This window comes from Phalaenopsis equestris, unplaced genomic scaffold (genome assembly GCF_001263595.1).
Source record: "Phalaenopsis equestris unplaced genomic scaffold, ASM126359v1 Scaffold000468, whole genome shotgun sequence".
In the NCBI taxonomy this organism is placed as follows: domain Eukaryota; kingdom Viridiplantae; phylum Streptophyta; class Magnoliopsida; order Asparagales; family Orchidaceae; genus Phalaenopsis; species Phalaenopsis equestris.
The window spans coordinates 1,190,864-1,206,356 of record NW_018164909.1 but is presented as its reverse complement, the minus strand read 5'-3'; the positions used below and the strand labels follow the sequence as shown (position 1 = coordinate 1,206,356).

Here is a 15,493-nt window from a genome sequence, read left to right as displayed (position 1 = left end):
TACGTGGATGGCTGAGATTTCATCCCAGAAAAGGATGGAATCCACTAACCAAAACCACGGGCCGGAAAGGTAAAAACCATGGGCGGAAAGGTGGTGTATCACCTTTATCCGTACCCACTCACACACATAGTGGCTACGTGGCCGACAGAATAAACTTATTGCGGGCCCACTACAGCTCCGCATGATGCTGACTTAAAATACTTAATACATACGAAAACACATATATACACGAGAAAAGACTTTATCGAATATACACCCTGGAAATTAAACTCCTTTTTCCAGGGCTTGATACACAACTTGTGCGGTGACACTGATGAGGCTGCTGAGACGGTTGTCCATCGTTTTGACATCCGGGAGAATGTCACTCCATGCATTGTCCTTGCTAGAGTTGCTCTTGCAGTAAGCAACTTTATTTTCATATATCCTTTGAAGAACACGAAGTTCTTCAAGCACTTTGTTGGCTTGTTCTGATTCAATCCTTCTGGCAGCTCCTCTGAGTTTGTCATGAGCATCTGCTGATATTGGGAAGTCGAAAGTTTCCCATAATAATTCCCAGTGAAGGTCACTGGCATCTTTGGGAATATTTGGGATATCAAAAGAACTAGGCTGACTTCGATTGAACTCTTTTCTCCTATTTTTCTGTTGCTGCATCCATTCGTGTCGTAGCTCTTGTTGTTCAAGGCGTTTGTCAGGAATGTTGTGATTCCACCGACGATCTTGTATCCCTTTTCTTGTCCACTGATAAGTATTTGATCCGATTTCTGAGTATTCATCTTCTCGAACGGGATTCTTCCCTTTGGAATTTGAGCTTCGTGCGTCCATTCTTTTCCTGTAAATAAAGATTTAGCAATCTCCTCTTGTCCTGTAATTAAAAGATATGTTAGTCGAGATAATGAGTCGGCAAGAACATTGTTCTTTCCGTCTATATGTTCAAAGTGAACAACGATCCCCAATCCGTTGATGAAATCAGTGAAAGCAAGCCATCTGACCCTAGATGGTTTATTCTGAGCTGTCTTATTATAAAAAGATATTATAGCTTGGCAATCTGTTCGCAGAATTATCTCTGATTTATCAAGATAGTGAATTTTTAAAGAGTTTAGACTTTCCATACAAGCATGAATTTCTGCATCGATAGTAGATTTTATCGTTGAGAATTTTCCACTTGCATACGCACATATTCTTTCAGAAGATCTGGGATCATTTTTAGCCATCTTCCATTTACATATTCCTCCCCATCCTTCCATGCACCCATCCGTTTCAAGAATAATATAAGCATTTTCAGGAGGAATTTCTAAATCAGGCAATTTTTGTACTAACTCTTTGATTTTTCTAATAAGCTCCCAGTCATGATCCTTTAATCTCTTATCTCCATGAGGAGACGTCTTCTGATACAACGGTCCGAGAAGAGTTCCCAAATTTGGGATATAACTTCGGGCGTAATTAAGAATTCCAAGCCATGACCTCATTCCCTGTTTTTCCTTTAATTTTTCATTAGGAAAATTGGCTATTTTCCTAATAATATGTGGTTGGAGTTTTATCCTTCGTCGTCCAATGACAGCTCCCAAAAATTCAATTTCATTGACTGCTATTTTCATTTAAAATTTCATTGACTGCTATTTTCATATAACTGGTGATAAATAGATTGAATGATGGGTAAGGCAGAGCTTTACGATTTGAAATTCCACAGTTAGGGTACTCCATAATTTACACTACCAAATGTCAAGTTAATTTAAAATATTTTACAAAAAATGTAGAACTAGAATTAATTTGCATTAAAAAAGCATTTATAGTTTCAACCATCATACAAGTAAACATCCAAGTCCGCTAGGAGAAGACTGGTGTCAACCCCTCGCACAAATAGAAAACAAGTATTTCACATAAAAATTTTTCATGATATATTTTTTCTTAAATCAGTGATTCTGTCAATGACAAAATAGAAAATAGCAATAATGCTAATAATTTTTACCTTCATTGGTGGGTATTTTGAAAAAGGAGCATGACCATGGGCCAACTCAAGTGCAGTAATTCCAAATGACCATATATCAGCTCTGTCAAACAATGACAAAACGGACAAGATTCAGAACCATGTTCCATTCAAATGTTACAAAGCAAAATGGTGGTAAGGGAAAGAACAATAAAGAGGAGTGTCATAGTAAGCTACATTTAATAAATATGAATCTCTTATCTTACTAAAAAGGCTAGATTGCATCCATTAGAGATAGGGAACAATGTACCATTCTAAAGTTGAAGAAAAAACAACCGACCAAGTTTCTCCATCAAGTTCAACTATGGAAATACAGCTAATCTTTGAATATTACATGTTCAGGAAAGAACTTGGACAAGTTGATAACAAACGGCAGCCGATAACAAAGAAATCATATTCCTCATAATTTATAATATTTCATTCACAAATCTGCCACCGTTTTTGTTCTCCAGAAAAACAAGATGTTGGAAGTACGCTACAAGCATGCATATGAAATGTTCTAACTGCAAATAAATGGGGCCAGGACATTGAGGAAGAGTTTTTTTAGGATTCAAGTATTTTTGGCGATTATAACCAATATTCAAACTTCGTAGATCTTATTTCCAATAATTTATGGAGTGCTTTTCAAATTGAACTTCCTAACTTTAAATGCTGCTATGGATCTACGAACAAAATCAGGGAGGGAGTCTCCAATGATTATTTAAAGAGATCATGAAGTAGCATTTTTCAAATATTCAGCTAGAAGTTATATTAAAAAATAATTTATTTCAATTAGAAGTTATGAGAATTAGATTTATTTCCTTTCCTATTTTAGATTTATTTTCTTGAATTGAATTTATTTTCTTTCTTATTTTATGAGGCTTCATTTAACTCCAAATAATTAATATAAATTGATTAATTTGAGATATTAAGTGTTATATCTTTTCTTTCCTGTCATTTATTTTTTATTGTTTTTTCTATTCTAGGATTCATGTAAGGGTTATTTATACTCCTTTCATAACAATAAAAATATTCCGCATTATTCTTAATTTCAACATGATATCATAGCCAGAAAAAAAAACCTAGAGTCTCTTGCCGGCAGAAACTTCTTATTCTCTGCAGCAGGCAATCTTTGTCATGCTGCAGACCTTTCCTAAGATCGAACCCTAGTTGTTGTAGAGGCATCTACCCAGTCGTCGACATTTTCCCTGCAGTTTTGTTTTTCCATCTCAGGCACTCCCTGTAGGTTTTTCTTCTATCGTTCAGTTGTTGACTTCCCTGCAGGCTTTCCTTCTGTCGGGTTCCTGAAGATTCAGTCGTTGGACCTTCCAGTAGATGTTACCTGCTAGTCCACCGCCAGTTGCCTTTCATCCGGTCACAGGCAAATGTTCCCTCTTTCGCTATATTCTACAAGTAAAAAATGGCTGGACTTGCACCAGAAGGGTCTCAAATTTGATGATCAACAATACGGCACAAAACTGAATGAGTTGCTTATGGGTGATGGGCAAGACTTCTTTACAACTTATGATGTGGTTTATGAAAGCTTTGATTCCATGGGCCTTGGAATTTATGGTCATGTCTTGGAAAAGCCTTTGCTATTCAACAAGGGGTGATTGCTCCTTTCTGCAAGGGTTTGGATATTATTCAACAATCATAACCTGGGACAAGAAAGACGGCGACCTTTTGTTCTAGAATTCTGTAGCAACTCAATTATGGTTTAGATGAATGTCAGGCTTTGGTTCTTGCTCCTACGAGGGAAATGGCTCAACGAATCGAAAAAGTTGTGCGAGCACTTAGTGATTACCTCAGTGTGAAGATTCATGCTTGTGTGGGAGGGACGAGCACTAGGGAGGATCAGCGGATACTTTCTAGCGGTGTTTATGTAGTTGTTGGCACGCCTGGCCCTTTGTTTGATATGTTAATGAGGCAGTCTCTTCTTCCTAATTACATCAAAATGTTTGTTTAGTATGAGGTGAATGAAATGTTGTCTCGTGGGTTCAACAATCAGATATATAATATCTACCTATGTAGATTTCAGGCAGCTAGACCTCTTCCCTGCAAGTCCCTAACAACCGGAAATCATCTCTGTCGACTGGAAAACTTACTTCCAGACATTACCAGCACCTTCTAGCGGGCCTCAAATTCCTGCAGCCGCCTCTATAGCGTCCCCCGCCTTTTCACATGCATGGATTATGGAAACAAAGAGAAGCTTGTTACAGAGTTCATTTCTGGTTTGCTTTCAAAACGACTTGAGAGAGGTTATTATAGAGCTAAGACTGGATGTATCTGAATGGAATTCCAGCAGCCAGCCTGCATGCCCTTCTCCGTCATTTCTTCCCTACTACCCAAAAACTCCATACAAGTCCTTCTCTGTCTTTCCTTTGCCACTGGAACTCTCTCTGCAGCCGAAAGTATCCAGTTGTATGCCCTCATCAATGCAGAGCCTCTTCGTCCGGAGCATTTTCCTTGCAAAAAGCCCTCCTCCGAAAATTTTTTCCTATATAAGACCCTCCTCCAGAGTTTTTGTTGCAGTAGATCCTCCGCCAGAATCCTTCCTGCAGCAGAACCTCCTCCGGGATCTTTTCCTACATCAGGCCCTCCGAAGCTTTTTATTGCATCAGGCTCTCCTCTAGAGTCTTCCCTGCATCCAAAGATTGTCCTGCAAAGTTGGGGGAGTTAAAAATTGACCCGACATGCCAACAGGACTAGAACTCCACTAGAAAAATATGAGTTAGGGTTAATCCAAATATTTTTCGAGTCAGATCCAGATTAGAGAATTCAACCAATTTATTATTCGGGTCGGGTTCGGGTTAACGGGTCAACGTTAGATATGGGTCTTAGTTTTCGACTCGTTTATTATTCGTGTCGAGTTCAGGTTGACAGTCTTTTTCGGGTCGAAATTGAACCCGAACTGACATCCTCCGGAGCTTTTTTCTGTATTAGAACCTCCTCTAGAGCTTTTCCGAAAACAAGGCCTACCTTCGAAGCATTTCCTCTTTTTGCAAGCCATAACCTGCTGATTTTCCTATTGGTTGTCTATTTCTCTGTACACTCCCTGCAGTATTACATGTAAGAGTCTTCTACCTACCTACAGACACAGCAGGGACTGCGGTCAAAGACAATCACAATCAACTAGAAGTCAGTTTTTCCTACAGATTGTCTACTTTCATGTAAATTCCACTGTAGCATTACCTATAGGAGTCTTCTGTCTATCTACAAACACTGCAGGAAATGCAGTCAAAGACAACGGCAGTCAACTAGAAGTCAGTTTTTACTGCAGGTTGTCTACTTCTCTGCAAAACCCACCTGCAACATTACCTGTAGGAGACTTCTGCTTACCTACAGACACTGCAAAAATTGCAATCAAAGACAGCCACAATACAGGATGAAGACTTCAAGTTCTACTTCACAATATCTTCCTCGCTCATTGTTTGATGTTTTTAAATCTAAGTTGAACATGGTTTACAATCATGCTATAACTTGAGGGGGAGTGTTAGAAGTTAATAATTTGTTTCTATTAAAACTTATGAGGATTAGATTTATTTCCTAATATAATTTTATTTCCTAATATAATTTTATTTCCTTTCCTATTTTAGATTTATTTTCTTGGATTAGATTTATCTCCTTTCGTATTTTAGGCTTTTCTATTTTATGACGTTTCCTTTACTTCAAATAATTAATATGAATTGATTAGTTGGAGATATTAGATTTTATAACTTTCCTTTCCTGTTTTTTTTTAATTTATTTATTATGAATCCTATTCTAGGATTCATGTAAGGGTTATTTATACTTCATTTCATATCAATAAAAATATTCTACATTATTATGAATTTCAACATATATCATTATCAAAGATAAAATAGGTGGGTTAAGCGGGTAAAAAGTAGAGTAAAAAATATACTAATAAAGATGGCAGAATGAATAAAAGTGAAATAGGAACTGGGGCAGGACAAAGTAACTTGACTAAAATTTAATCTACAGTGGACACAGCATGCAGAACCTAATAAGAATTTGCAAAAAATTCATATAGTTGAGCCCAACTAGTAGATATTGAAAATGATGATGATAATTTTCAACTTAACCCCTGGTACTATGTACCTTCAAGCTCACTACCTGTGCAGGTAATGTTTTTAACAAGCCACCAAGTAATATATTTTTCCTCTGTTCATCCAAGAAACAATTAGAGAAAAACCTAACCACAATAGAATCGATGTCACAGACAAAAGGTGTCAAAGAGAAGCATGCAAGGTATAGGAGAAACATTCATATGCATTTTATTATTCGTCAGACAAGTACTAATACGCATGGTTTCTAGACTCCTAAATGTCACAAAAACTCACTTAAAATCATATCCACCTCCTGGCTGCATCACCTCTGGTGCCATCCTATCAAAACAAATCACAATAAATTTGTTGCAATTGCTCAAAAGCAACCTACCTAATAAAGATATAAGAGCAGAAAAAAAAAATATTTGCCTCTTACCAACATGGTGTACCTACAAAAGTATTCCTTGAACGTTGTCTATCACCCTTATCAAACATACCAGCAGTTACACCGAAATCACTAAGCTTTACAGCACCAGAGCTATCAAGGAGGATATTCCCAGCCTGCACTTCGAGATTGCCTCAGAAAAGAAACACTATACGACATATAACATGTATTACCATAGTGTTTCAATTAAGAACTAACCTTTACATCTCGATGAATGATCCCATGTTTATGAAGGTATTCCAATGCTTTGAGAGTTTCCTTGAGAATTGACCCAATAGCTTGTTCTTCAAACCCATTAGGATATGCAACTTTCATCAGATGAAAACTTGAACCCTCTGTCATGAATGGCATAACAATCCAGAGAGAGCGTTCAACAACAAATGAGCAACATCCTTTCAGCAAATTTGGGTGATCTATCAAACTCATTGTTCGAGCTTCCCTCCTGATGTCATCCTAGCAGCAACAATTTTATCACAACTAACGATAAATTTGGCAGATCAAAATACCTCTATATGGAGAAAAGCTCTATAAACAAATAAAAGTACTTACTAAGGACAAATAAGATGATATTTGATCAGGAAGAGAGGTAACAATTTGCGTTGAACAAGAAATTTACCAATAATCTTTTTCAAATCATAACAGTCCATACAACCTAAAATATCTAATGATAATGCTACATTGATGCCAAGGTACACGCAGATATATGCTTAACCTTATTTTTATTTTCAGTAGTAAATGCTAGTTGTCAGAAGATTTCCTAAACTTGGTTGACTGTTTAGGCTGTTAACAACTTGATCGATCAAAAAATGATAAAATTCCTGAGCCCCGATACATGAGAGATTGAGACTTTTTTCTCAATATAATGTGCAGTTAATGAGATTTCACCTGATATTGGTTCGTATTACTTTAGACTTGATTAAGGGTCTCGCTGTGAGTGCAGGCTCCAAGGTCAATTACCTTATTTGAGGACGAGAGAATTCTAAATTAAGCAGTTCATTTAAAGCTAAGGTTTAGGAGACTATTGCTTATGCAAGACTTAGTTATAGCTACAAGGAAGGATTATCCTGTTAAAATTCAATGGTTCCATGCAAGACTTAGTTATAGCTTAACCTTGTTTTTATTTTCAGTAGTAAATGTTAGTTGTCAGAAGATTTCCTAAACTTGGTTGACTGTTTAGGCTGCTAACAACTGATCGATCAAAAAACGATAAAATTCCTGAGCCCCAATACATGAGAGATTGAGATTTCTCAATATAATGTGCAGTTAATGAGATTTCACCTGATATTGGTTCGTATTACTTTAGACTTGATTTCTCTGTGAGTGCAGGCTCCAAGGTCAATTACCTTATTTGAGGACGAGAGAATTCTAAATTAAGCAGTTCATTTAAAGCTAAGGTTTAGGAGACTATTGCTTATGCAAGACTTAGCTATAGCTACAAGGAAGGATTATCCTGTTAAAATTCAATGGTTCCATCAAACAAAGTTTTCCAAGATAGTTTATGATTATAGGGAGCCTTGTTTGTGCCATAGATTTTGCATTAGCAATAATGGGTTACCACATCCAAGAAGCTTCCCAAAGAACTAAAGGCTCCGGGAATTTTGGTTAGTTAATGTTGGCAAGCTTAAAAAAATTTTGACTTGTACTCCATGCTAACATTCAGGACCTTCATTCTACCAGTATATGTTTGAGTACTTTGCTCTGAGTATAAAATTTTAACTACTCAAAATAATTTGTGCCTAGGTTGAATACGAAGCATGACTCTCCTATCACTTCGGCAAGCTGTACATTCACCTTTCTTTGCAGAGGACTTCAAAGATCTGGACAAGAGTTTCCTACCACTGGATATGTTGCGTAAGCAGGCGATGAGCTGACAAGCTGCCCACACCTTGGGGAGGCTGTAATATAGAAAGATACAACACTTTTTGAGGGAGAAGAAGAGGTAAAAGAGCTATGAGAAAGTAATCCTCAAGTTGAGGAAGGAAAATGTGGCATTGATCAGCCCCTCCCACTGTGATTAAGCAGTTGAATGAAACTCTTAAGGAGGAATATGCCAGACTAAAGACTCGATGTGATGAACTTGAGGATTAACTTTGCGGGAGCAGATGGCTACCATTAAAAATTCCAAGGAATTCCCAGGTGTGTTGTCTCAGAGTGTTGCGTAGAAGGTCACTCTCTAGCAGAAATTCAAGAACGGTATCATGACCCGGCCCGGGCCTTAAAATTAACCAAGATGGAAACAAACGATCAGACGGTTGGCACTAAATTTTCTATATTTATTTACTATTCAACAAATGAAAGAGTCACTAACCAAATTAAATTAAAGCACTATATTTAAATGTATCTCGTTACTAATTATCTGCGTCTTCTATAAACATTATCCCTTCTATCACTCACCTTTTAATCACTTAATTAACATGAAAAGTTAGTTTAAAATAACAATGAATTAAACAAGTAAGTTAATATTCATACTCATAAACTACAATAATACAAGAAAAATGAAAAATAATATGCATGTCAGTTATATGTTTAATAAATCAATATAAATATTTGATGTTATTTAAACAATCTTATAATATTAATAGCATATCAAAATCATTATGTATTCATACAACCGTCACAAAAGCAATGTATAAAAATTTATATTAATTAAGATAATTCAATATCAACATCTTTTTCCATTTACGTGCACGGGTAGATTAGCATTCCCCTGCTAGTACCGTAAAAGAGTGATTTTATCATAGTCAGTCATGTATATACAAACAATCAATATATAATATATCATTCATGTGTTCATCACATTCAATTCAAAATACTATACATAACATAAGCTAATGCATGAAAGTGAGTAGTTATATACATTCATAGCAATGTGACCAATAAAGGAAAGCACGCAAAAATCAAAAATAAAGCTCGTACAAGTATCATTATCTATTAATGCAAAATAGTGGAGAAAAATCAAAATATTACCAGAGATTAAAAGTATAGGTAATCACCTCAAGGACGATTAATTTGTTATTTGATTCGTCTTGACGTCAACTCTTCTAAAATTGAAAGCCTAAAATAAATATAGTATATTAAAATTTAATTTATTTATTATATTAGTAATAATTTTTTATTATTTCAAGCTTATTTTTGTTATTCAATAATATATATAATCACTTAATAAAGAAAAATGCTCTATCTCTTTCAGTCAATGTCGCACAAAGGACTCTTCTTCGATGGTCTGCTAAGGCACGCGGGGCTCGACTGCTCAGATTCGAGCATCTACACTGGCCTCCTCCACTTGACACTGACACTGTGGTTGTTGTTCTTCTCCTCCTCCTCACGCAAGTCTCCTCTCCTCTACACGCACGCAAGCTCCTCCCTCTCGTCTTCCTTAACCACAGACAAGCCGCTCGCCTCAAAAAGTAAGTCCTTCGACAATTTATAGGACAAATTTCACCTCCCTGGCTTTCCAACTCCTCGGCTCATCTCGCCTATGTTTGACTCTTCACTTCCTCTTCCGGCTCTTTTCCGGCTCTTCATTTTCGACTCTTCACTTCCTCTTCCGGCTCTTCATTTTCTCTCTCTCTCTCTCTCTCTTGGCTCTTAGATTCTTCTCCACGGTAACAGGAACGGAATGTTACAAATAGTGTCCACTATTGCCTGGAGCACCTGACAAAAAATAATATACTCCCTTCAGAATGGGCAAGTATAGAGAATTTTAAACTCCTTATTGAATCTAAGGTAGAGAGTGAAAGCGAAGAAAGGAGCGAAGGGTATGAATGCATCATAAGAACTATTTAATGAACACCTCTCCGCCCTCCCATAAATTTTTTTTACTTTTAATGAATAAAAATATGTTCGTATTGTTAGACTTTTTTATTTTCATACAAATTGTTTGTCTTTCTTCAACAAAAATGTTTGAAAAATTCTTATGTGAGCTAAATATTAGTATGAATAGCATTTGTCTATATGAAAACTTTGAACTTTAAATGTGGAACTTACCTTGTAGCTTTGTTGAGGCAATTGTAAAGTACCTTGGACATTCGAGCATGCAAATTCAAATAGAAAGTTTGTATCAGGTTTGGGCTTATAAAAACGAGAGAAAAGAAAGTACCTGATTGGCCTCTTGTCGAGATAGCGAAAGTGTCGATATATCATATCAAATCATATAATTATCAACCCGAATCACATGAAAGATTAGTATTTTGAAACTTGTCGAACAGATGTCATTGTCAAGTTTGAGAATAAGTTCTTCGTAAGGCATATGTCTATGTCTCAGCTAGTAGAATTTCTTCCAAAGTTATAAACCCAACTCAAGTCATACAATACTCATACCCCATATGTTCTTTTAATTAAGTCGTCGTATTTGATGGGTCGTGTCTTCCTTCAGACTTATTGAGCATATATTATCATTGTCTTCATAGAGATAATCGTTTAGACTCCCCGTTGAGATGACTCACGCAATACTCATTGTGAATATTGTTGCAAATGGAAGAGCCTAGCCTCCAAGGCTTGACATGTGTTTCGTGAGCAAAAGATAGAAGGGTTTTAATTATAATTGAATGAATACTCTTGTATGATGTCATTTTAACAAAATTGAAGTTATGGACATTAGAGTTTTTAGGTCGAACGATCATTGCTTAGGCAATTTGCTTGTTGTAGCCCAATATGTGTGTGTGATTATAATTACATGTAAGATCATGTGAGTGTCCATTGGCTGAGCTCTTTGGGTGTAGTATATAATCATGATGATACTTGGCTAACATGATAAGTATGTCCTGGATGTCGATAATGCCGGTTAAAAATGCCAACAAATGTTAGTCATAATGCTCACATATCTACAAAAGATAATGTTTCAAAATGTGATCGGCTGAGGATCCAATGCCATTAATGTGGCATTCAATGCTCCCACCGATTCCCTTATCTTGTCTTGCTATAAACAAGAGGGGTCCCTATCTGCTCTAAGCAAAGAATCTGGGATAAGGTTGATAATAACAAAAGGAAGATACTCGTGAGTTCATAGTGGGGAAGTCGGGGAGGAAGCAAGGACTAGACGAATGGCGCTTACTAATCTCCTTAAGGCCATTAAACATTTTGTTTGATGGTATCTAGAAGTGCAAACTTCTTGTTCATTGGCTTCGAAGGTTGACTTGCCCATATTTTTGAAGCTAGTGACTTGGAGTTTGCTCAACACTCGAGGGATCCTAGGAAAGGATTCATCTAAATCGTTTTGATTTGGCGACTCTCCCTTCTTAAGTGTTCCTTCCAAAGTGGTGGGGCCCATGTTAACAGTTCCAGCATAGACAAAAAGCGAATAAATGGTAAGCAACGATGTTGCATGCCACCAACTCGTTTGTTTGTGAACTACTATTGCATGAGCTTCCGCAAGTGGTCGCCACTATGGTCAAGCGATCAAGAAGATGGCTAAGCTACCAATTGCCTTTGTCCACCATGTGATGACCACAGCTCTTCACTCCCCCAGTGGAGTTGGGATGTTCATTCTCTAGTCTGACCTCTTCCAAATATTTGGTCCTCGTTGGAGAAGACCTCTCAATTCAAAGGAAGGTGAAGAGGTATGGACCTCACGATTTAACAGATGGATGACGGTTGGAGTCGGCCTTATTTCTCAAGAAATTTTCTTCTCATTTTATTCATATAAATGTAAATATAGATGTAAAAAAATGAATGTAAATAGTCGAATGACCTAAATGAATGTACTTGTCTTTCTTCCATGAAATAAAAGATTTACTTTCATACATATGTCTTTTTCTTTTATCTCAAATAAGAAATGTTGTGATTCATCTTTCTTGATGTTCCATCTTACAAGTTAGTGGACTTTTAATATTGGCGACATAAACTTGGTTTTCATCTGGCTCAGCGAATTTAAGACTGTGACCTTGCTCAAAACGTACTCCAGGGGAATTTAACTCATCCAAGGCGAGTTCCCCAAGCCTTAGTCATTGAGAAGTCCTTGCAATCTTTAGAAAGCTTGATTGTCTATATGCAAGATTCGCAAAAGTGTAAGAGTAATATTGGTTATTGCTTTTGCATGTTTTGGATTCGCTAAAAAGTCTTGTTCGATCTAAGGCATTCTTATAGTAAGAAGGGACTTTGCTCAAGCAAAAATTTTCCTTCGCTTGTTGTGGGACTTCCGGCTCTCCGTCAGGTTTTACTTTCTTGAAGGGTTTTTAAGCTATTCCTTTAAGGTTCCATTATCCGGGAGCTCTCGACCTTCTCAAGAAAGTAATCAACTAGCCCTCCGCTTAGTATCTCAACTTTTTCACAGTATTAATGACTTAGTTAAACGAACTTCTTAGGTGAATAGTTATATTTTTTTTTCTAAAAAAATTTACAAATAACTCATCCAAACACTTCTTTTATAGTTTATGTCTGCAATTTGTATGCTATGAGAGAGACTCGTTTGCTAATGATGAATCGGTGTTCGTCTAAGCTTGGTCAAACTTCCCAACAGTTAGGTTGTGTGCCCCAAGTCAGCCTTCTTTAATACAAGGTAGCCATCCTTGAAATGTCACTCCCTCATATGCGCATTGCACCATCTGGTTGTTCATATTTTGATCTCCTATCAAGGTAGATTGAGTTCATACTTCTTCTAGTAAATCAAGTAAAGCCTACATATCATCCTTATTAGCAGTCTGACATCCATCAAACTTAGCTTCTACAAGCTCCGCAACCACTCTTTAGTTGTACAAGTTGTATTTGACTGGTAGAACTGCTTCAATCTCGTGTGTTAGCATGAATAGAGTTTGCCCAATCGTGATTAATAAAATTGTTATTGTTGAATATTGGAGTAGAGGAGAGTATCTTATGAATAGAAAGATGGGTATATAAACTCTATTACAAGTGACACTAAAGAAATAAAAATAGAATAAGAGGAAATTAAAAGGAAATAAAAATAAAATAAGGGGAAATAGGAAAGAAATAAAAAATAATAATAAATAGAAATAGGAAAGAAAATAATAGCAAATAAAAGAAAATATGAATATTAATAACGACTAGGGATAGTCGTTAATATTTTAATTTTCTAATACTCTCCCTCAAGTTGAAGCAACTTGAATTTAAATTCATCGAACAGAGGCCGCGGAAGGTTCTTTGTGAGGGTATCCGCTAGTTGGTTACTAAATGACACAGAGAATACAAATATTCCTGAACCCAATTTTTTCCTTGATGAAGTGTCTATCCATCTCCACATGTTTGGTACGATCATGCTAGGTCGGTTTGTAGACAATGTTAATGGCCGCTTTATTAACACAGAACAATTGCAAAGGGCCAGAGGTCGGCATATGTAGTTCGTGAAGCATGATGCATAACAAGAGATCTTCACATATCCTAAAGAACATGAATCAGAATTCAGCTTCAGCACTGCTTCGAGCAACCACCGACAGTTTTTTGTTTTTCCATGTGATAAAATTTCCCCACACAAATGAAAAGTACCCGGAGGTAGATCATCGATCATGGACTGATCTGGCCCAACCAGCATCTGTAAAAATAGCAATAGAACGAGAGGTATGGCACGAGAAAAACAAACTTAAGCCTAGCGTGTCTTTTAAATAGTGGAGAATCCAGTGGACAGCATGGAGATGGTGCTCATAGAGGTAATGCATGAATTGATTTACTATACCAACTGCATGGCATATGTCGAGTCGTGTATGGGCGAGATAGAAGAGTTTCCTCACAAGGTGCTGGTAGTGAGTCTTGTTAACAGGAACTACATTGGGAACATCAGATAATTTTTCATTAGGATCCATTGGGACGAACAATGATTTGCACATAAGCAAATTGTTCTCTATCAACAGGTTAATCACATATTTGCGCTAAGACAGGCAAATGCTCTGAGATGACCGAATAAATTTCATGCATAAAAAGTATTAGAGGGATCTCATATTCTTCATTTCAAATGACACAGCAAGGATGTCTTTCAAAGACTCCAATGTCAGTAAATCATTTCCTATGAGCACAATATCGTTTACATAGACGATAAGAATAGCAATTTGGTCATTGAAAGAATGTTGGAAGAAGAGATTGTGATCTGATTGAGCCTGAGTAAAACCCTGGCCCACTATTACCTCTGTGAACTTTTCATACCAGGCCCGTGGGGATTGCTTTAATCCAAACAGAGACTTTCACAGCCGGCACACTTGCTTTGCAGAGTCAGTAGAGTCAAAGCCAAGGGGAAGAGACATCTACCCCTCCTCTATAAGATCTCCGTTCAGAAATGCATTTTTGACATTAAGTTGGAACAAGGGTCAATCCAAATTCACCGTGAAAGATAACAAGACCAATGTGTTTAACTTGGTCACTGGAGCAAACATCTTCTCATAGTCAACTTTGTAGGTTGTGAATATCCTTTGAATATCAACTGTGTCTTGTTGCTTTCAAAAGAGTCATATGAGTTGAACTTGATGCTAAAATATCATCGACATTTCATTGTTTTCTTACCCTGAGGAATATCTAAGATGTCCCATGTATGGCTCCGTCGAAGGGCATTCATCTCCTCTGTTGCTGTAACTTTCCAGACTGAATCTGCTAGTGCAGCCTCAACAGTTGTTGGGATCTAATGATTTGTCAGGGCACTAGCAAATGCTCCGTAGGTTGGTGATAAACTGCGGAAAGAACATATTTTGTCATGGAATAGAGAGAGCATATCGGATTGCGTACCTTATGACCGACCTTTTTTGTAAATCAACAATTACAAAAATTTGATGACGCTACTAGAAGATTTAAATTCCAGCAACGATGCCAAAAACTTGACTGCGACTTTATTTATATATGTTTGATCTAATAAAGATGTATAGATATAATATTCAATAATGTTAAAGTCGAATTTGTCAACGCAAGTATACGTATCGCTCAAGTAATATAAGACTCTAATGGAGTTCTAAATATCGATCCCACAATGAGAAATAAAATACTACAGACTAAGATTTAATAAAAAGTAATACTTCAACTACAACGATGTTCAAGTTGCTTGCTTATCTGTCACTAATAGTTGAAGTAAGTAGATAATTTGGATAATAACTAATTATAGAAAATAAC

At 36.7% G+C, this 15,493-nt stretch overlaps 1 protein-coding gene across 1 annotated transcript in view; it reads right to left on the bottom strand.

The window, feature by feature from the left end:
* Positions 1 to 1,910: 1,910 nt before the first annotated feature.
* The window catches only part of LOC110027918 (serine/threonine-protein kinase fray2-like), a 27,056-nt gene continuing 13,473 nt past the window's right edge, over positions 1,911 to 15,493 (bottom strand). Inside the window, exons 2-6 of the mRNA XM_020729564.1 lie at positions 6,653 to 6,896; positions 6,446 to 6,570; positions 6,304 to 6,348; positions 1,967 to 2,048; positions 1,911 to 1,919 (exon numbers count right to left, since the gene is read on the bottom strand). Of these exons, the coding sequence (XP_020585223.1) occupies positions 1,911 to 1,919; positions 1,967 to 2,048; positions 6,304 to 6,348; positions 6,446 to 6,570; positions 6,653 to 6,896 (505 nt within the window). The remainder of the gene's footprint in view (positions 1,920 to 1,966; positions 2,049 to 6,303; positions 6,349 to 6,445; positions 6,571 to 6,652; positions 6,897 to 15,493) is intronic.